Below are 22,815 nucleotides of genomic sequence, written 5' to 3' on the forward strand. Positions count from 1 at the left end.
CATTTCCTCTCTCATTTCTCTGCCACACTCTATTGCCATGATTCCTGTGGTAATTGTACTTATCACACTGTTTGGTTAATATCTGTTTATTTGTTCTGGCTGCAGCATTTCCCTCTTCCACACAGTGTGAGTGCTATAAAATCAGAAATCACTATGCCTTGTCCTTTGAATCTTTAGCAACTAACAATATCTGGCACATTACTGAGTTTCCACTATTTTATTTAAAAATTCTTTTGATTGTTGTTTTAATGAATGAGTGGCTGGATGACTAAGAGAAAATGTAATATATAAGGCTTCTCACATACTCAGATTCTTTAAAACTACAATTGACCACCTGTTATTAAATTGGCGGCCAGATCATAGGAGCCAGAGAGCAAATCTACAGCGACGACTAAAAATAAAAGCCACATATCATCCCAGGCTACAGTGAGCATTATCTTTTTTCTTTTTTTTAAAGAAAAAGCATAAAAAAGTGGACTTGAAAGGAATTCTTTTGAATTGAATAAGCCAGCAAATATAAAATCAAAGAAAACTTTAAAAAGATGAAAGCAAAGTATGATTTTTCTCGGAGTATTACATTTGTTTCCCGAAGACTTTCTTATCAAATAAGAAGTGCTTTATAAAAAATCAAATCTCCAGAGATTTTTAAAAAACAAAGTTCCATTTGAAGACTGTTGCTAGAAATGTTGTAAGGTTTTATTGAAATATTCCCTTGCAAACTGAGATAGTAATGGATAACAATTTCCTTGCTCACATTGTGCTGGAGACTAAGTGCTGTTCATGAGGTATCTCATTTAACCCTTACAAGAGCCCTAGAAAGTGGGTATGATTATTCCAATTTCACTGATGACAAAACAGAGGCTGAAGGAAATTAAATAATTTGTTCAAGGCCAGTGTTCAAACCCATTTTTATGGAGGGTTGCCAGATGAATTACGGGATGCCAGGTGAATTTGAATTTCAGACAGATAACAGAAGGCTTTTGCATTGTTTCGTTTTGACACAAGTACGTCTCATGTAGTATTTGGGACATGATTATATTAGAAAATTATGCATTGTTTATTTGAAATTCAAATTTAAGTGGGTGTCCTGTATTTTTATTTGCTAAATCTGAAAACCCTACTTTTATCTCACTCCAGAAGAATTGGCCTCAGACCACGAGGTTGCATTGTGTCCTAATTCTCTCTTATATAAAGGCAATCCCCAATTTACTGACATGAAATTTATGGGCCGAACTTCAAACAGTAAGCACGGCATCAAGGCCCTTTAGGATCTGGACTCCACCTTCCCGTTCTCCCATCCAGGGGCCTCACAAGCGCCAAGGCACTGAGGCGGGAGCTGAATGACGTGGGCCTGGAGGCCAGCGTGGCTCCCGTGGAGCGAGTGGGGGAGAAGTCGCAGCCGGGTCAGAGGCTCCACGATGTAGGGGTTTGGCGACCCCCGTGAGGGCACGTGTTTCTACTCTGAGTGAGGCGGGCAGCTCTTGGGGAGTTTCAAACAGAATGACATGCCCTGGCTGGCGTTTTAACCGGAGCAAACTGGGCGCTGTTTGGAAAACCACGGGCAGAAACAGGGATGTAGGCAAATATTCAGGCGGCAACTCAAGTGGCTGCTTTGCTTGATGGCGGACTCCTCGTTGGTGGGTTCAGGCTGCCAGGGGTGTTATGCTGGGCTCTGGGGGTCAGCTTCCAACTTGGAGCCGAGGAGAGGGGCGTCGTGGTCCCAGCTTTAAGGTGGAACCTGGTGTTTCATACGGAGACCTGAAGGGGGGTAGCAAAGTCTGTGGCTAGACTGCACCCTCAAGGGGAGATTGGGTGGTGGACAGGCGGCAGGGGCACATGACTGGACGTGTTCCCGAGCCTAAATGAGACACTTCCTGGGATCCCCAGAACCAAGTGCGAGAGACTTGGGGGTGGGACTGGCAAGGTACTGCAACTGTGCAGGGGTCCAAATGAGGCTGGAAGACGTTTGTGATTGGTCTGTGACCTAACTTATAACCTACCTGGAAAGGCCTGGAAACATGAGAGTTAGCAAAATTAAATAAAAGAAGTTAAAAGGGACAAGAAAACACAAAAGGAGATATGAAAGGATACAGTGCCATACAAAAAACCAATAAACACTTAGCAAATTTTTAACTAAATGTCTCCTTTGTGCCAGGCATGCGCTTTTCAGACATTACCTCATTCATTGTTCACAACAATCCTGGGGCAGGCATATATTATTACCAAACTCCTTTTATAGATGAAAAAAGTTGAGGCCAGCGAGGACACAGGTAAACAGCTTATACAAACTCATGGAGATGTGAACTATTGCTGTCCAACTGTAGGCAGAGTTCATTTTTTTTTTTTTTTTTAAGTAATCTCTATGCTTAACGTGAGGCTCCCACTCTCGACCCTCGGGAGTCAGGAGTCAGCCGTTGTTGTTTAAAAACAACCAAGCCATCAAGCCTCCACCGCAGCGGCGGGGCGGGGGTCGGGGGGTGTAATCCTAATGAGCTAGGCATAGTTCTGTAGCTAAAATAAAAATGACAGAAATCAAGAGAGATGCCAAGAAGAGCAAGTCTGAAAATCACAACGAGGAACACTTACTACAGAGAGACCAGAGCTCCTGAAGAGGCAGGATTCCAGTGTGGAGAGCCGGAGAAGAGGTGTCCACCTGTCACACCCTTTGCCTCCCATCAAGTGCTTAGCCGTCTCCCATTTCTGTTGAGAAGAGCTGGCCAATTAGCTGCAGAGGCTCTGGCCATTCATACCTCAGCAGCAGCCCAGCCAGGCCAGGTCCCTTGTAGCACACAGGTGCCATGATTGCTCATCGTATCCCTAACTGTCCAAATTACAGATTCAAGGTGAAGTCAAGATGAAGGTCTCTGAATGCTGCAGGGAAATGCAGGCCCAAATCAAACAGGTTAAGTAACCACTTTCTTGCTTCCTTGTGATACATACCTCTAACTAATTTAGATGACACTACCTTTGGGAGTGTGTCTCCCAAGTTCTTGGTTCTTCAGCTAGCATTCAGCCCAAATGATGAAAATGAAGAGACGGATGCATGGTTGATAAAGGGGAGCATCAAGGTAAAGGATTTCATAAGGAAAAAAAAAAGTTTCGGAAAGAAGGTGACATTTTCAGTCTGGTTCATAAAGACCCAAAAGAGCAATCAGAATACTTTATGCGTTTCAGATCTTCAGTGGCATATCAGAGTGTTTGCTTAGAGGCCTCTCCAAATATGGGGTTCAATTTGTGGTCCAGATCTTTCCCAATGTGCACAGAAATTCAAAACTTTATAAGCCCAGGTGACTTGCTTAGTTGAATGTTTTGTTAAGTGCTGAAAAATGTATTACAACATAGTACTGAGCTTGCATGCCTAAGTATTACACAATCTAGCTAGGTAATTCTACTGTGGATGCTTACTAGATTTACTTGATCTGATTGTATGTAGTCAGCAAAAGCAAAAGCAATTACAAGTAGAATTCGAAAGAGCTCAAATTCTTTATAATCCATTTAAATGTTTGGTTTGTCTATAGTTTCCTTTGTGAATTGATGGTTTAGCTCTGCAGTTTCAAACCTCGGCCTGATAAAAGTACAGATTTCTGGGCTCTTACCCAGATAATCTGTATCAGCATTTTCAGCAGCACCTTAGGTATTTGGATGTAAATCAACCAAGAACTTTGCTTTGGAAAACAATGAATAGCCTCTCTAAGGGCCTTTAACATATCTGACAGCTTTGTAATGTCCTAGAGTGTATACAGAAGCCTTTTCTCATACACCTGGTAGAGTTCATTTGCCCTTTTGAATTAGCAGGGTACTAAGCACTTACTTTTCTATAATATTTCCCATTATGGCATAGACTACTTTTATTTTGGATCATGTTATTTTATATAAAAGGCGGTAACAACTTTGGTGGATATGAAAAAAAAATAAAAGAGCCTGAAAGGTATAAATGTCTTATTTGTGAAGTTTTAGTCATTTTATTAAAAAAGTCTATCATCTATCTATCTATCATCTATCTATCTATCTATCTATCTATCTATCTATCTATCTATCTATCTATCTATCTATCCATCCATCCATTTGTCCACCCACCCACCTACCTACCTATCATACGAAGTATCTAATGTATTTTGTATATTTAATATATTTTTTATAAAATGGTCTGGGAACAATGAAAGCTGATTTGAATATTCTTTTCTCAAGCTTAGCACATACTGTCACTTTAATTTGGCATCCTTTGAGATAAAGTTCCAATTTTACTTCTGCCAGGAGCCTTTCTGGACCATCCTATCTATGTGTGATTCCCCATTTGTAAACTGTATCTTCATATGGTTCTTAACATACTGCTTTTTTTTTTTTTTTTTTTTACCTGTAGCCTTTATCCTCAGTTGGTTTATATCCTTCTTGAGGGAAAACATAGGATTTTCCTTCTTTATTTCCATAGCAAAAACCTCAGTGCCATTCATTAGTGTTCAATCAATAAATATTTGCTAATGGATTTATTCAGAAATAGGAGTAGGGTAGTGGTATGCTAGTGTATATATAGTTCTTTAATACAGAGTTCAATTTTAAATAAATTCAAGTCTTAATTCCTATGCATTAATGAAATATGTAGGCATAGAAAATTGTAGAATCACAGGTTTTTAGCTTCCGCTGGCTGCTTATAAATTACCAAGTGCATGTCTATTATTTTTTACATGAGGAAATCAGTGTTCTTTAGGGCACTAAGCTACCTGAAAAAAGGAATCATTTACTTAAACATTTCATTTCATACATAAAACAATAGTTTTAGTTATCTTTGCATTTTTTAGTAGCACCTGGTAGCACCACAGAATAGGCACCCAAATGTCAGCTGAATGGATTGCTTCATGGAAATCAGTTTCACTAACTGGATATTTAGAACGAGACAATGAATGGACAGCTTGTGCCTTCAGCTTCTCACATGCTCCACCAGGGGTACCACCAACTACAGCTGTCCCATTAGCTCATTTTGCTGGATCTCTCTTGCTTCAGATACAATTCTTGTTTCCTGTTCATTCCAGATTTTCTTTGAGCACCTGCCTGAGCATGTGGATTCTAGCTCTTCTTTCTGACTCCTACTGCATGTGTTAAAAACCTAATTATATTGTATCCTTCCTGAATCTGTAATCATATCTGCCTTTCTAAAAGAGAAGATTTATGCTTTTACTTTTCTTTTCAGGAACCATGGATGATCTGGTTCATGTGGTCTGGAAAGGAGAAAACAGTGGGCACCAGATAGAGGAATTTTCTCTTGGCCAGTCACTAGGACGTACTCATCAGTCTCCGTTTAGATTGCTCAACCTCATTCATTGTTTTCCAAGTCTTAGAAACAAAGTGAGATATTAGATATAAGGTTTAATTCTTCAGTACCCTAAGCCCCCAGTTATAACACAAGGGTAGAGGGAGAAAACCCAAGCATCTCTAGCAACAGTAATGCTGATCAGTTACTGCTGATCGGTGTGTTTAGAGTGTAAACCAAGCACCATGGTTTGGATTTATTCCCTTGGCTGCATGACCAATCCTTGCTCCTTCAGATGTAGTGCTCCTGGAACAGACTCACTCGGAGTAAAGATCAAACAGAATGCATTTTAGAAATTTCTGATCTAAACTTACTATTTTTCAGATAAGGAAGCTGAGACTCAGAGAAGTTATTTGTTTTAAGGTGATTCAATTGGATTGGATAGTAACAGATCTGGGACTAACACTGGCCATGCGGTCTCTTTCATGGCAGCTGACTTTTGGTAACTGTCTTATTCTTTTACTTCTTTTACTTCCTCTTTTACCTTTATCTGATATTTGGAGTGATTTCATGCCCATGTAGATGACCAGTCTTGCAGCTGAGCCTCGAAGTTCCTTGATTCTTCATATGCAGTGACTTTTGCTCTGATCCCACTTCCATCACTGCCTCCTATGGATCTTCTTATCACTTAACTGTCACATGTCTGAAATATCTCAGTCTCTAAGTACAGCCTTCACTTTTCTCATATGCATTTCATTTTCCCTCCCTTTAAATGCATAGGACTTTCCCTTTCTGCCTCCATTTTCTCCTTGTCAGCCCCCTCTTATGTTCCCCTCTTCCCTGGTCAGGTTCAACTGCATGATTCATCTAGTTAGCCAGTCTTTACTAATGTCCTCAATGCTCTTTATTTGTTGTTTTTCTTTGCGCTTATCTGACAAAAATCCAAAAATCCTGCTTCTACCAGGGCTGACACAAGCCAATGGAGAACACCCCACAGCTGGGCTGATTAATGCCTCTACAACAGTGGTTCTCAAGGTGTGGTCCCCAGACAGGCAGTCCCAGACTCACTCAGCATACTGAATCAGAAACTCTTGGAATGAAATACAACAATCTGTATTTTAACAAGTTCTCCAGGTAATCCTGATAGACTCTAAAGTTCGAAAAATACTACTTATTAAATCTTTGTCTTTAACCTCAATTGGCTATTAACACTAGCTGTCAATCTTTATATGTTTTCTAAATTAGTGATCCTCTATATTTTACATACTAGCTTCTTTAAATCTCCATTCTCCTCCAATCTGTGGTCCTGCCTGTCTCTTCTCACTCTCCAGAGATGATCACCCTCTGACTTATACAGTTTGTGCTTGAACTCCCTTAAGCACCTGTCACCAAATCCTCAGACTTATTGCAGTTAGTTGCAGTGGTAGAGTGTTCCTCTTCATGTTGAGGGCCAGCCCCACACACCTGCTCTAGATTCCTTTCCCTTCAGCATTGGGAACTTTCTCCCTTTCTCTTTATCAAGTTCTCTCTCTCCATTGACATCTTCCACCCGACCTCATCACAATTTACATTCATACACTTGGGGATTTTGATTTTAAGTGTCATAAAAAGCACTCTAGGATTTTTTTTCTTTTTTTTTATTCTTATGTTAATCCCCTACATTACATCATTAGTTTTAGATGTAGTGTTCCATGATTCGTTGTTTGTGCATAACACCCAGTGCTCCATGCAGAATGAAAGCACTCTAGGATTTTAAGCAAGGGAGTAACATTACCTGATGTACATAGTTTATGAAGATTTTTATCTTTCTTGTGTGGAGAATGGATTGCATGAGCTGAACCAAGAAAATCAGTCTGGCTGTAGTGGAGATGTAACTAGCTTTGGGTTATGATTTTGAAGTAGAATTAATAGAGGAGGGTGGAGAGAATCAAAGGTAATCCTAGTCTCCTTGGTTTTAACAACTGTGTGGATAATGAAGTTGTTTATCAGAATGACAAAGACTGGGAAGGGATAAGATGACTGGAAAAAAACCAATAATGTTTTGGTCATGTTGAGTTTCAATTGTTTATTGGAGGAGATCTATGAAGAGACAGTCATCTAAATACATGAGTCTAGAATTCCAGGGAGAGATCAGGAATACAAATTTAGATTTAGGAATTTTTTGACCTATAGGTGACATTTAAAGCTCTGTTATTGATTGAAGTCATCCTGGAAAAGTGTGTAGAAAGAGAAGGTAGCCTATGACAAAGCCCTGGGCTACTCTAATATTTAAAATGGGAGTATGGAGTCAAAGTTTCTAACACAGGAAAATGGGAATGAACAATTGGTATGTTAGGAGAATTTCTCAGAATTCTCCTAATCAATTCTCAGCCAAATTCTTCAGAGAAGTAAATGAAAATAAGAACAGAGAGGTAACCATTGGAAATGGCAACACAGGGGGCTCCAGAGACCTTGGCAAAAGCACTCACAATAGAATGGTAAAAACAGAAGTCTGATAAGAATGGGCTGAGGAAATTAAGTTATTGAATTGGTTTGGCCTGAGGAAAAGCTGAAAGATCTGTTAGTCCTTCATTCTAGTCCCTGCTTAATAGATTTCTGAAATCAAAAACCATCCTAAAAAGTGACTTAAGTCCTTCAAGCTGATGCCGACTTTTGGAGAAAAAAGGGTGGTTATTAAAGTCTCTGAAAAGTTTAAATGAAGGTCCCATACAATTTAAACAGAACTAGAATGTTAAAAATCAATATAGACCTTCCTAAATGAAACGATTGATAGGGTAGTTACCATACCAAAACAACAACCACCATGACAAAATTAGTTAAGTAATAATAGGTATTATAACAAATTGGAATCTGATATTACCTGGGATAAGTCAAATTTCATATGATCAGTCCCTAGATATTTGAGAGTTGGCAACGTGCACACACACACACACACACTCACACTTGCCACCCTCTCATCATTTTTATTAGTCAATCCCTTTAAGATAGTATGTTTAATTTCATGGATGATAAAATATGAGAAATCGCATCCTCATCAGCGTATATTTATGAAGTCCCTGGTGTACATATATAGGAAAGGACATTAGATCTGAGCACTATGATTATAACAAAATTGGGGAAATAAAACATATAAGGAGTCAAGTCTTGGCTAAATCCCCAACTCATAAAAACTATCAAGCAGCACATGTTCTAAAGATGGTGAACTGGCCATATATCAAGGGTCATCTTAGTCTGCAGACTATGGAAATAACTGTTGGCCATACAACTAGTAAAGATAATTATCATCAGTGAATGACACTATTTAATAAGAGAGGGAGCCATGTATTTTCCATTAGATGGTCGTTTGTTGCAAGAATATTTTATCAACGTACAGTTCACATATAATTGCTCAAATGCAAGATTCCTTTTGTGATGGAGCATTTGGGAAAGAGAATCTTTCATTTCACTTTAACTATAACTAGTCTCATAGATAATATTTCAATTGTCCATTCATTCACTCTGTCATATTTTAAGTTAACATGAATGTATTGAGCACTTATTATGTGCAAAGCACTGTACTGATGTTGCCTTAAATATATGCATATAAGAATGAAATAAGCCCCAAATATTAAATCTTTATTTTAGAATGAATGAGTTGCTGACATGCTGGTGCTATTACCAAGGGGTGTGAACACCAAATGTTTAGTTCCTACCAGCTCATGACCCCCATCTTCATCGAAGTCCTCCTCTATCCCATCAGTCATCTCTTCTCCATCCGCATCTGGCCCTCCTTCAGCAGGCTCCTCTGTAGAGTGATCTGCATTCTCTGACACACATTCATCTTGGATCAGCTCTATACTCTCTTCCAATTGCTTCTTCTGAGCTTCTGGGGGGGGGGGGAGAAAGCAAATGACTACTACCTTGGGTTGCTCACGAGCCATTTGGATAAACCATGAAAAACAGTCTATGAAAGGGTAAACTCTGTGTGAGGAAGATAAGGTAATATTATGTTCCAGTTGAATTTATTCAGTCATGTAAATTATGTACCTATACCTATGTGTATTTTCATTTCAGTATACTTATTTTTAAATGGAATTATCAAAAATTAGGAAGTCCAGATGGTACTCGTATATAAAGAAATAAAGATTTACATAAAGAGATGGATCTTCCTGGCTATATATATTCTTTTCTAATAAGGATATTCTCTTTGAGGAAAAAATACAGCAAAAACAAAGGGAAAAAATCAAATAAAACATAGAACTTGTTCACTCAAGGAGGGAAGATAAAGAAATTTCATTGACAAGTTCAAATCTAAGTGAAAAAGACAAAAATTCACTGAGAAAAAAAGTACAAAAGTACATGCATTGTCTTTCAGACAACTTGTTTATGTGAACAATACTCTGACATTTTAGAGTCTAAATTCTGTTGGCAGATGTGGTTAACTGCAATGGTTAAGAATAAAATTCTGGTGTTAGATTTACTAGCTTTGTGGTGCAAAGCCAAAATGGTTAACCCTCCTTCTGCCTCAGTTTTCTCATCCGTACAATTAAGATTACTACTTCTTAATTTCCAGGGTGTGAAATACTAAATCAATGAGTTTAGTAGAGTTATTTGCAAATAATAAGTGCTCAACAAATGAAGCTACATTCTACATTAATAGAATACCCTCTAATTACCAGGGTGTGCGCGTTCCATTTACAGAAATTCGCCCAGATGGGATTTATGCTGACAACATAATAATTATTTCCCCTAGCGGTTGGTTTTCATTTCCTGTGAAAATATCAAGAAGCATTGGGTACTGAATAAACAAGATCATTTAATGTACCTCCTTCTCTAACTTATTCCTATGTATACATGGTTATCTCAAAAGCCTTGTGGTTTTTACTCATTTTGATTATGGTTATTTTACCAGACAATTATCCCATTATTTGATTTGAGTTTTAAAAGATGCTACATCTTAAGCTTATTTATTTATATTTTATGGCAATAAAGATTGTTTATAGAGTCAAATAAATTGAGGCATATTCATTCCTGGTCTTCTTCATAATGTGAGTTAAAAAGAAAGTAAGCATTGGTATATATATATTTTGACTCAGCACAAATCTTTTCAGACACAACTAACTTGTAAATCAATAAACTGATAAAAAAGATGTATAAATAAGCAGGTATCCTCTTCTATAAGTTGTTTAAAATTTTAATAACAGTTACTCATATTAATACATGTGTTCTTGTATTTCAATTCTCCAAGTACTAAAGTTTATGTATTGAGAATCAGGCAGAAGGGTAGGGTTGTGCCTTGGCCCTGCTGTCAGAGGACAGGATTCTAGGTCAGCTTAGCTACTTACCAGTGGGCTTGAGTCTGTTTTGGCCACTTGGTCAGGTCATTGGAACATAGTAGGTCAACCTTCCCTCATCTACATAAAAGCTTTCATAAAAATACCTACCTCTGGGGTTGCTGTGAGGATTAACAGAGCTTATATTTGGGAAATGTTTTGCACACTATGAAGGGGGACTACATAAATGTGTAACTCTTACATACAAAAAAGGAGACCACATGGTCCTCATTGCCAGTATGTCAAGATAACAACACCAGTAAGCATGGAATGAGAGGCCTGGGCAGATCAGGGAGTAACAGTGAAAAACTTGTGGGGCTGAGGCTCCATTCCAGAGGAGGAGAAGAGCTGGTGTGGGTCCAAAAAGGCTAAAAGTAATTACTACAGGTGTCTTAAAATGACAAAACCTAGGCTCTTTTTCTTCACATTTACTTCCTACATGTAGACACAGACTATACATTCTGTGATGCTTTTCTATCAACTTGTTAGTTTCCCTTTTCTCCATAGAACAACATAACTAATGTAGTGATGATGTAAATTTTGCTTTTAAAGCTACACTCTTTATCTTCATATATGTGAGTGTCCTGATGAAAACAAGTAGTATAAATTCCCTTTTCTCTGATGTCTACATTACTTTTAGCTTAGAAATTCCTATGAAGATTCTAAAGTGATTATTGTCAAACTTAACCAAAAAGATTTAATCTGGGGAAGATGACCCAAGTATCTGGATTAAAAGGAAGGCAAATCAGAAAAAAATAAAATAAAAAATAAATAAAAGGAAGGCAAATCAGGCAAACGATACAGATGAAACACATGCTGAACTTAACTGCTACTGAAAATTGCTAGGTTTTATTCATCTCACCTTCCTTCCACAGATCGTTGTCCTCTACAGTTCTTGACCTTTAACCTACCTACACACCTCTGGCCAGCAGCACCAACTGAGGGAAAGCTGTGATGGGCAGATACGTTTGAGCACTGAAGTTTTGAATCTTCTGATGTTAATCACATCCCATGTTCTACCCTACAGTCTTTACTACAGCTGACGCCTTGGGCAGCACAATGTATCCGACAAGGCAACTCTGGTTTCAACCCTTCCATCTTTGTCCTAAGAGTGACTTTTGTATTTATCACCTGGTCCCTCCCATTTTGCCATTCTATGTCACCATGCTACTTGCTAGAAATACCATTGCTTGGGATGGCTGGGTAGCTCAGTTGTTTAAAGCGTCTGCCTTCAGGTCGGGACATGATCCCAGGGTCCTGGGATTGAGCCCCGAGTAGGGCTCCCTGCTCAGTGGGGAGCCTGCTTCTCCCGCTCCCCCTGCCTGCCCCTCCCCCTGCTTGTGCTCTCTCTCTCTCAAATAAACAAATAAAATCTTTTAAAAAATACCATTGTTCTCGCCACCTGGTTCTGGTATTTCAAGAATGAGAAAGGAATGGACGTTTGGGATTGAACAGTTATCCTATACAGCGAAAAATGTCTTGAATCTTACAACTTTTCCTAAAGCCAGACTTTCTCAATTTTAGGTCATTATATTTATTTTTTCGTTATAATACATAACTGTACTTTTGCTTAGGATTAATATTATTTTGGAAATTTACTTGGTCTGACATATACATTTCTTCTCTAATGACTTCAGAAATATTTGTTCTCTGGGAACCCTTACTTTTTTTTTTTTTTTAAAGATTTTATTTATTTATTTGACAGAGAGAGATATAGCGAGAGCAGGAACACAAGCAGGGGGAGTGGAAGAGGGAGAAGCAGGCCTCCCGCCGAGCAGGGAGCCCGATGCGGGACTCGATCCCAGGACCCTGGGATCATGACCTGAGCCGAAGGCAGACGCTTAACGACTGAGCCACCCAGGTGCCCGGAACCCTTATTTTTTGATGTTGAAACTAGTATTCTGTTTTTTTGGTTTTTTTTTTCTCCTCTGGAAAATCTTTGACCAAGGAAGCATGGAAGATTTTCAGAGAACCCATGTAGGATCAGAACTTAAAGATGAGTAGCCCTCATTTGACTTTGTGTATCAATTTGTTGCAATTATGCTGAAATCCAAGCTGACTCTCCTGATCCTCCTACCTGGATGGGATCCCTTCTCTCCTGATCAACCAAAGCCCTGATCAAATGCTGTCTTATTGTTAGTCTACTGTTATCCTTTTCTCTGGTGTTTACGTTTCCTTAATATTTGAGCTATTGTCTCAAAAGGTCACTGTCACAAAGGGGATAATATAGATGTTAATATTTTGTAAAGTGGAAAGTGCAATACAAGTCAGTTATCAAGAAATTGTTTGATTTGTTCTGTACCCCTTACCGAGTGCTTATACATAGAAGAGATAATATAAGCTATTAGAAAGGATACAGGATTTGAGATCCATAATTCTGTTAATTACTACTCCTATTAACTATGGCTTTCTTCTCTAAAAGATGAGCATGAAAATAACATCGTTCAGAGAGTTGCTGTGAACTCGAATGAGGAAAAAAGGGTGAGTGTGTTTCCTAAAGTGTAAAGGCCACACAAACATGTTATCATAATAGGCTCAAAAATAGTTCTTGAGTTGAATCTATATTGATTATTTGATTGCTACAGACAGTGTATGTCAAAATCATTCATCACTACTGACCATTAAGAGTCATACATTACAAAGACAATTTTGGCTTCATTTCTGTTTAGATAGGCATAGTGTTTTAATTTATTCTCTGCTCTTGTGTGTGTGTGTGTTATATAACATACATGGAACTCCTCTGACAGCCTATTTCAAAGGCAAGAGTGTATTAGAGTTCAATGCAAAAAAACCTAGGACTTATCCTCATTCATCCATTCATTAACTTGAAAGCTAAATGTATGGAAGACATTATCTGGTCTGAGAAAAAAAAAATGTCAATTCATAGCAGTTTAAGAGAAATACAATCAACCTGTGCTTTGGTAATATGTAGTCATCATAGATTTTTGTCATTACCTCAGTGAGAAATGTTATAATCACTAAACAATGATAGGTTCCAGGAATAAAATCACACATGAAAGCACATTTTGTTTATTAACCTGTTGGTTCACAGTTTAACAAGCAGTTTTGATCCAGTAATTATTTTGTTGAAACAGAAACAAAGCAACTTGTTCTATTTTTTTATGAATAATTAACTAATTTTACTTCTACTAGAAGTGAGTAATATGTTTTAGTTTACTCTTAACTTTATAACATTCTCTTTATCTGCATAATTCTTTTTCTACTTACAGCTTTTCCTTTTTATTGTGAGTGTTGAGTGTATATGTGGTCTGTGTGTGTGTGCATACATATTTATGTCTCTACTATTAATTTCTTTTTTTTTTTTTTTAAGATTTTTATTTATTTATTTGACAGAGAGAGACATAGCGAGAGCAGGAACACAAGCAGGGGGAGTGGGAGAGGGAGAAGCAGGCTCTCCGCGGAGCAGGGAGCCCGATGCGGGGCTCGATCCCAGGCCCCTGGGACCATGACCTGAGCCGAAGGCAGACGCTTAACGACTGAGCCACCCAGGCGCCCCGGAAGGTATCATGATAATTTTTAATATAATAGTTCTTTTTTTTTTTTTAAAGATTTCATTTATTTGACAGACACAGCTAGAGAGGGAACACAAGCAGGGGGAGTGGTAGAGGGAGAAGCAGGCTTCCCACGGAGCAGGGAGCCCGATGTGGGGCTCGATCCCAGGACCCTGGGATCATGACCTGAGCCGAAGGCAGACGCTTAACGACTGAGCCACCCAGGCGCCCCTATTAATGTTCTTTGTGGCAGAAACATTTTTATTCATCTCTGTAGCCCTGATGGCTAACTCAGAGCCTTATACACAAATGAAATATTTGCTGAATATATTCATGAATTGTTGTGGATCTAAAAAACAGACATAAATGTCTGGGTGTCAAATTCTTTTCAGAGAGTCAAAGTGTTTGTTGAATTTGGCATCATGGTAGCAAAAATATGAAGTCACAGAGGTTAAAAGAAACATCCTTGCCACATTTTCCATGAGAGCCCCATACCACCAAGTCACAGTAAAATGTGGGGTCTGAGAGTTTCTTAGAATATTGTTTGTTGGGCGCCTGGGTGGCTCAGTCGGTTAAGCGACTGCCTTCGGCTCAGGTCATGATCCTGGAGTCCCGGGATCGAGTCCCGCATCGGGCTCCCTGCTCAGCGGGAAGCTTGCTTCTCCCTCTCCCACTCCCCCTCCTTGTGTTCCCTCTCTCGCTGTGTCTTTCTCTGTCAAATAAATAAATAAAATCTTAAAAAAAAAAAAAAGAATATTGTTTGTTTTCAAGTGGATAAGCCTTTAGGAGAAAAATAAAGTGTGAAGTCTGCAAGGGCTTCCAGGGGGAGGGCGTTTTTGACCACTGGCATCTTTTGGAGTCTCCGTTGTCTTCTTTAAGTCAGAGTGACGGGTGACCACAGCATTTCTTTCGTAGGCGAAGTGAGTTTTAGATTTTTTTTTTTTTAAAGAATGGATTAGGAACAAAAAAGCTAGCAGCTTATGCCTAAAAGATATCTCTAACATTACATAAATTATGGATTTCAACAGAAAAAAAAAAAGTTAGTGAGTGCTTACAAAGTGCTGACCATGCAACATCCATTACCTATAGGCCTTGAAACATCCTGCAGGGGAGGCTTCTTTATCATTTTACAGATGGAGAAATAGGTGCTCATGGTCACACAACCAGTAAGTGCAAGAATCAGAATTCCTGCTTAAGGTTTTCTGACTCCATAGCCTGGGCTGTTTCTTAATATTTCTCTAGAAGAAAGGCCTAATTTGATAGAGCTTTGACTCTCTTCAGTAACCAGACAATTTTAAGTTAAAGAGTGAAGAAGTCTGTTTAGTTAGGGGCACAGGTTCCAACTAAATAATGGTTGTCAAAGGGAAAGAAGTGCAAGTGTTAGGTAGGTGCTTCTGTTTATGGGAAAATGCCTCAGGCTTTAGAAAGCCACAAAAGAAAATAATTTGATATTAAATTTCAACCCTCCTATTCAAAAGTTTTTTTTGCACATCACATTTCTATTTCAAAAGCTATATATGATTGAGAAAACAAGTTAGAATTATTGGGATTTATGCTCAAAGCATTTTTATTAAATTCAGTTTGCTGCATAGCTATTATCATTAATATAACTTTGAAAATTGGTTGAGTTGGCAATTAAGTTTTTTGACAGGCCGACTTAATTGCTAGCTAATTGCTAACTAAATTGTACTTAGCAGATGGTTGGAAAGAATGTTGATACAAAGCAGTCACATTATTCATTAGAGCCAAGCAAGTACCCTGGAACTATTGTTTTTGCATACTAGTATAAGCTGTATTTTTAAAAAAATTCTACATTACAACACCTGTATATAATATGAATTTAACTCAATGATTCCAATAAATGCTATTTAAAGAGATGCAACTTATTATGGATGGTAATACTAATAATGTCATAAATGAGCATCAGGAAAGCTACATAGGAGGATTGCTTTCCAGTTAAAATGTCAGTTACATAAGTATATTCCTGGAGTTGTTCTCATGGAGTACCCTGGATTGTTGAGGTCACCACAAATTCAATATAAATGATTTTAAAAATTACAGAGATACTGTGTTTATTTAAACCTCACAATAATTTTAAGGGATAGATATTAATCCGCCCCCCCCCCCCCATTTTATAGATTTCATAAGGACCTTTCCAAATATCATACAACTAGTAAGTTTTGGGACTAGATCTCTAATAGGATTGAACCTAGTTTTGTTTGATTCTTGAGCCTGGGGCCTTAGATGTTTTGCTAGTGTAGATCTATTTGCCACAGGGAAGATGAATTAGGGAGGAAGCAAACTAGAAGTGGGGAGACCAACTACCAGGTGAGGATTTGGAGGATGAAAATGTTCTAACTGATTTGTAGTGATGGTTGCACTGCTCGGTAAAATTACTAAGAAGTCATTGAATTGCACTCTTGGGATGGGTAAGTTTCATGCTATATAAAATATACCTCAATAAAGTTGTTAAAAAATAAGATGAATGCATCAGAGCAAGTGAGAGATGATGAGGGTTTGGGTACAGGCAACAGTATTGGGAAAATAGAAGGGATGAAGTAAAAAGACACTGAGGTAAGGTTTTGCAACACTGGCTGTAGAAGGAATAGAAGATGTTCAGTTTGGCAATTTGATTGACAGGATTTATGTAGTTGTGATGTAAACAGAGACAGGCACAGAGAGTAGAGTATATGAGGTAAGAAAGTGAGGAGAAAGATGTCAATTTTGAAAGATGGTGATTGAGTTATTACCAAGGACCTTAATGTACCTCTCAGCTTGACCAAATTTTGACAGGCTTCTTCCTAACTAAAGAAGCTCCTGACCTCTTTTTTCTTAGAGCCGTAACTTTAGAAAACTTGTGATTGTAAATTCTTTCTATGCTCCTTTGAGATGTAAATCTTTTACAACCTGTCTTTCTTAAGACCTAGAAGCCATCCCTTTGAAATGTAATCATCAAGAAAGATAGTCTCTGTGGGAGCGTAGAAGCTTATCTTCCATAACAGTCAATTAGCAAACACAGATGGCCCAATCATACCAACTAGCCTCCGTACTAATGTCCTCTAATACTTTTCCATTAGCTTAGCATTTAAAAATGATCCTGCCTTTTGTTTTAGTAGAGTTCAATTTCCATCCCATATTGTACTAGTCTTGACCCCTATTGCAGTAGTCTAGAATAAAGTCTTCCTTGCCATTTTTAGTAATCGTCCAGTGCAATTTTTCTTTTACAATTATCCTAGGGATAACCGTAAGAAGTTCTCCATCCATTAAGCAGAAGGAAAAGCTTTGATCCAGTTGCTAAACACAACTCACTCTCTTTTCATCCCTTTAAATTTAGCTTCTTTAAGACTTTTAATTTTTGTAGTCAAATATTTCCACAAGACTTGTTATGAAAAATAGCAGTCTTCCATTCCTACCTGCTCACCATTTTCAGTTCCTTAAAGGCTTTCCACTCAGCTCTTTCTTTTAAATATGTGCCCTCATATTTCTAAATAACATGTTTATATTGCTGTTTCTTAATCAATTTCATGCTCTGTCTGTTGATATCATACTTAGAAAGCTGAGGATTGAGTTCTCTATCACACAGTCCCCACTTACCCCATCACTCTAGGGAGTTACATTGTAAATTAGATTAGATCAATTTTCTGTTTTTAAATAATTTTAAGTATGTAAATGCTTTGTGCAGCTAAGCTATTAGTATATAATAAATAATTTTTCTTTCCTGAACAATGCTATTTTCTTTGATGTTAAAAACTGCCTTAGGTTTTTTTTTTTTTTTTTTTTTAATTTACTTCCCTATGTACTTCTATGTACTTGAGCAAACTTTAACTAGATGTGTAAATCTCATTTCGACTAATTCACTTCCCCACCCTTTAGTCATTTGATCAATTTCATCTTGAAAAAGTCTCGTCCAGAGCTTTTGAGTAGTTCTGATTTGGATTTATTTCTTTCTGGGTCCCTCGCACAGCTCATGCCAGAATCCCCTTTACCACCATCCTGAGGATTCCCCTTGCTCTTGCCTTTGGGTTTCCCTGCTTTGTGAGAGCCATGTTTCCCCTTTCTTGGTTTACCTCCTTGTTTTGGTGAAGTACTGCCTTCAGTACTTTTCAGAGAAAGAATGAATTGAAGGTACACTTCTTGATATTTATATATCTGAAAATGTCCTTAATCTACCCTCACATTTAAGAGTTTGGGTATGAGGTACAGAACTGTAGCTTGTAAATGATCTTCCCTCAGAATTTTTAGGGCATGTTTTCATTGCCTTCTACATTTCACTGTGGCTGCTGAGAAGCCCATTGGTATTCTGATTCCTGGTCTTCACATGAAAACTGTTTTCTCTCTTTTCCTGTCTCTCTGAAGTTGGTAGGACCAACCTTCTCTTTGCCCTCATGTTCTGAAATATCAAAATGAGATGCTTCCATGTGCATCTATTTTCATGTGTTGTTTCAGGCACTCAGTGGATTCTTTCAATCTGATTAACTATGCTCTTCAGTTTTTTTTTTTTTTTCTAAAAAATGTTTTTGATGATCTATCCTCTTTCTCTCTGAAACCCTGTTATTCAGATATTCATCCAGTGATTTTCATACCCATATCCTCTTATTTCCCTATCTATTTTCTTCTATATTTTCTGGGAGAGTTTAATTTTGTCTTCCAGTCCTGTACTGAGTTATTTATTTGTGCTATCATATGTTAATTTCTAAAATATCTTTTCTCCGCCTTCTGAATATTCAAGTTTTAGTTTCATGTTCTTATTTCATGAATGCAATATCTTCTTCCTTTCTGAGTGTATTAATTGGTGTTTTTTTTCCTTTTTAAAATATTATTCTTCTGCACAATCTGTTTCCTCCAAACTCTTTTTCTTTTTCTTTCCTTTTCTGATATCTCCTTTTTATGTTAAGTGTTTTCTATTACTGAGTGATGCTTGTCCCTTCATATTACCAGTAGGGTATTAAAATATCAATGGGCAGCTTTGTAAGCACAAGGATATTGTGCTTACAATGACCTGATTGACCATTTCCTTGGGTGGCAGGATGACCTCATTGACCATTTCCTTGCAGGATGACCTCATTGACCATTTCCTTGGGTGGCACCTATGCCAGCATCTTAAATCTTTCCTTTCATATTCCCAATGAAAACTGCTAGTGTCTTGCCAGTTGTCTGGCAGCTGAGGGGGAGGAGAATGCTTGGAATTTCTACAGTAATTGTATAAACTTTCACTTCTCTCCTTAATGTTTAATGCACTTAAATTTGTTTTTTACCAGCTCTGGGATCTGCTGTTGTAGCTTTTCTGTAGGAAACTTCATCAGTTTTCTAGTGGGTCAGGGATAGTTAGGAATGGTGATGTAGGAATTCGACTCAACAGACTTGCAACCATTTATAACTCTTTTCCCAGAAGAATATGTCTTTAATTTTGAACCTTTTGGGATTTCTGCATTTAAAATTGGACCCAGGTTTCTAGGATATGTTAATTCAGGTGCATTTCTCCATCTGCTGTCTAGCTTCTAAAATTCTGTTCCCATTCTCTTTATGCTTAGAGGTTTTCATTTTTTAAATCCTATCATTTTATTGCAGTTTCAGGAGACAGCAGAGCTCAATTCATGTATTTAATCCAATATCTGTAACCAGAAACATCACCAACTTAATCCAGAGTGCAAATGCTAGCAGTAAGGTATTCAGAACAGAAATAGTCACGTTATAGGTGGCAGAAATAGTTATGTTATAGGGAACACATTATAGATATGATCTGGAGCAATGTTTTCCATTCTGAGTACCTCAATATATGGTTGACAAACTACAGAATGACCAGAGAAGAGAGATGACAATGGTTCAAGATGCAAAACCAAATTACATGAGAAGCAGCTGAAAAAATTATTGATATTTATTTAGAGAAAAGACGGCTTCAAAGATGCTGTGACAAAAATCTGAATGCCGCTAAGTTGAACATCTATGGGCCAATTATGTTGACTCTCTGTTCAAAGGTTGGGAGTGAAATATTATAGCTCCTTTTAAATATTTAATTGGCTGTTACATTCACAATGGATGAGACATTAGTTTGGTTTCAGGGGACATAAAATGGATGACCAAACCAAGTGAAAACAAAAGACCTTTTGGTTTGGTGACTTATAAGGAGAACCTATCATAGGCATCTGAGACACAAATGTAAACAGACACCAACCAAGTAAATAACATTCATGTGTGAAGTGGGTAAATAAAAATATTAGCAAACTGAAAAGAGTATGCCATGCATAAAGTGATAGCAATATTGAAAGATTCCAACTTTTCAAAAGCAGTTATGTATTTTGATATTTATTTGTAATATTATAATTCTTGGGCATTATTTTTTAAAATTCTGTATCTTTTACCAAACATATTGTGGGGGGGGGGTGAATTTATCTTATGGGATCTGGCTTGTGACCTCTCCAATGCTTAGGTCAAACTTTGGCTATTATCACTGGAATTGTCCAAGCAGGACTGGATGGCCATGTATCAGGCACACCACTGAAAATAAAATTGAATTAAATAATGTCTACTTGCCTTTTCACATCAGAGACTTTATGCCTGAAGTTTGATTTTTTTAAAGATGTAGTTTCCTGTATTAATTGTGCCCATTGTATGACACCCAGTTTTTAGTTTTCCTTCTTGCCTCTTTTACCCTTTTTGGTCATTTAACATCGCTGTGTAAACCACATGTAAACTGTGCCATTCCTATGTGGCCATTTATATGTGGCTCTTTTAAAAGAATCATCCAGGAATGAGGCACAACTGTAGACTACATTGATATAAGTGTTACTTGTTGTTTTCAATAATCTACATACACTATATCCCAAAGTTGTGTTTACTGAATTATTCAAGAAAAAAATAATATATGCATTGTGGATTTATGCTACCTGTAATTTAAAAGTCGGGATAGTATGTTTGAGGTCATAATCCATTCCTCTAGTTTACATTTGAGGGGTTGAGACCTAGAGAAGTTAAATGAGTTGCCAGGTTGTGCCTGGTACATAGTACTTGGTGTTGGGGAGTTAGAGAAGGAAGAGAAGACATGACCTTATTATGCTCAGGAAGTTTACAATCTCAAAGAAAGAGACAAGACACCATACAAATATCTATTGGAAGCAATTGAAGGTATAGAGATTCCCAAATCAAGTAGTTATACTTCATTACAATTATTCCTCATAGCTTTGAAATTCACTACAAACAAAAAAGAAAAAAAAGATAGTATGAAACCTGAATACTGGACAATCTCCATGTTGTGTAGTTTCCCCATCTTTGGTTTGTGATCTTCCATCTCCTTCCTGCCAGTACTTTATGTTGGAAACTTTCATTATCAAATAACTAAGACTGGGAATGAGAGATGTATAGAAGAGTAATAATGAAGAGTAAATGTTAGTTAGCTATGAAATAATTAGCTTAGCAACCAAATAAACATTAAAATGAGTGCTCCCTTAAATTTAGTAAGGAAATTATTGAGTATTTTTAAAGAATTTTATTATATTTCTCTCCACTTTCTATAATCCAGTCTTGACTCCTTCCTTACAACCCTGATTTCTTTTCATAAAGAAAATCTAGAAAGTAATCATCTTATCTCCATAAATACAAATGCTGTTCTGGAGACAATTACTAAGTGAATGAAATTACAAATTAAATAATTCCATTTTCTTCTTAACATGTTAAAGTAAGAAAGACATAAATATCAAAAGATTAAGCCTATCATTTTAAAAATAACCCTCTCATGACTGGGAAAGTTTAAACACGTACAAAAATAAGGTGACAGCCTTTCATGAAAAGAAAATGCAAGCTTTGAATTTTGGCGTTACATTTATAGATGATCTTCCAAGAAGATATGTGAAAGGTATTATTCATTGAAGGAAACTGGAAGGTATAATATGATAGAATAAGGATCACATTTTTCTCTTTGAGGTGATTTATATTTAAATGAGTTCTCCATAATCCTTTAAACTGAAGTGCAAATTGGTTATCAAAGTCCTTTGCTGTAAGGGTTGTTTTACATAATAACGAATTTCACAGAAGTTCCTCAAAGGGAAATACTGATTTAGGCGACATCACAGAATATTTCAGTTACAGCCACATTTTAGATTAGTGCCATAGACAGCATATAAAAAACTTTCTAAAATCTAAATTTCTCTATTAAGAAGTGTAGGCAGTGTTTTTGTTGTCTTCAAATAAATAAATACCCAGTAATGTGATTTTTGGATCATATGGTAGTTCTATTTTTAATCTTTTGAGGACCCTCCATCTGTTTTCCATAGTGGAAAGTTACAATCCCACCAACAGTGCACCAGGGTTCCCTTTTTTCCATATCCACACCAGCACTTGTTGTTTCTTGTCTTTTTGATACTAGCCATTCTGACAAGTGTGAGGTGATATTTTACCTGGTGGTTTTGATTTGCATTCCCCTGGTGATTAGTGATGGCTGAGCCTCTTTTCATGTCCCTGATGGCCATCTCTGTATGTCTTCTTTAGAAAAATGTCTACTCCGATCCTTTGCCCATATCTTTTCTCAGTAGAAAATATGTTGATAATAGAAATTTTTAATACAATGATTGTTTTATCTACTCTTTCTCATCCACATTAGTGAGAATCTGCCATTCCAAGTGCTGGGTATATAGCTCATGTTTTTAAAAAAAATGGGTTGTGTGAAAATAGTAGGAAATATTCATTTGCCTATATATGCTTGTGTTACTACCAATGCCAAACAGCTCCAGTTATTGAGCCTTTACTCTGTGCT

At 37.4% G+C, this 22,815-nt stretch overlaps 1 protein-coding gene across 3 annotated transcripts in view; it reads right to left on the reverse strand.

Moving 5' to 3' along the window:
• RALYL (RALY RNA binding protein like) overlaps nucleotides 1-22,815 on the reverse strand; it is a 693,429-nt gene that overhangs the window by 25,187 nt on the left and 645,427 nt on the right. For 2 of the 3 annotated variants that reach the window (XM_045896308.2, XM_045896307.1), the window contains one exon: nucleotides 8,938-9,110. The exons of the other annotated variant lie outside the window; for it this stretch is intronic. In XM_045896308.2, coding sequence (XP_045752264.1) covers nucleotides 8,938-9,110 — 173 coding nt within the window. The remainder of the gene's footprint in view (nucleotides 1-8,937; nucleotides 9,111-22,815) is intronic. 3 annotated transcript variants of the gene reach the window in all.

This window comes from Mirounga angustirostris, unplaced genomic scaffold (genome assembly GCF_029215605.1).
Source record: "Mirounga angustirostris isolate CCGP_5_RB_7025 unplaced genomic scaffold, mMirAng1.0.hap1 SCAF_4, whole genome shotgun sequence".
In the NCBI taxonomy this organism is placed as follows: Eukaryota; Metazoa; Chordata; class Mammalia; order Carnivora; family Phocidae; genus Mirounga; species Mirounga angustirostris.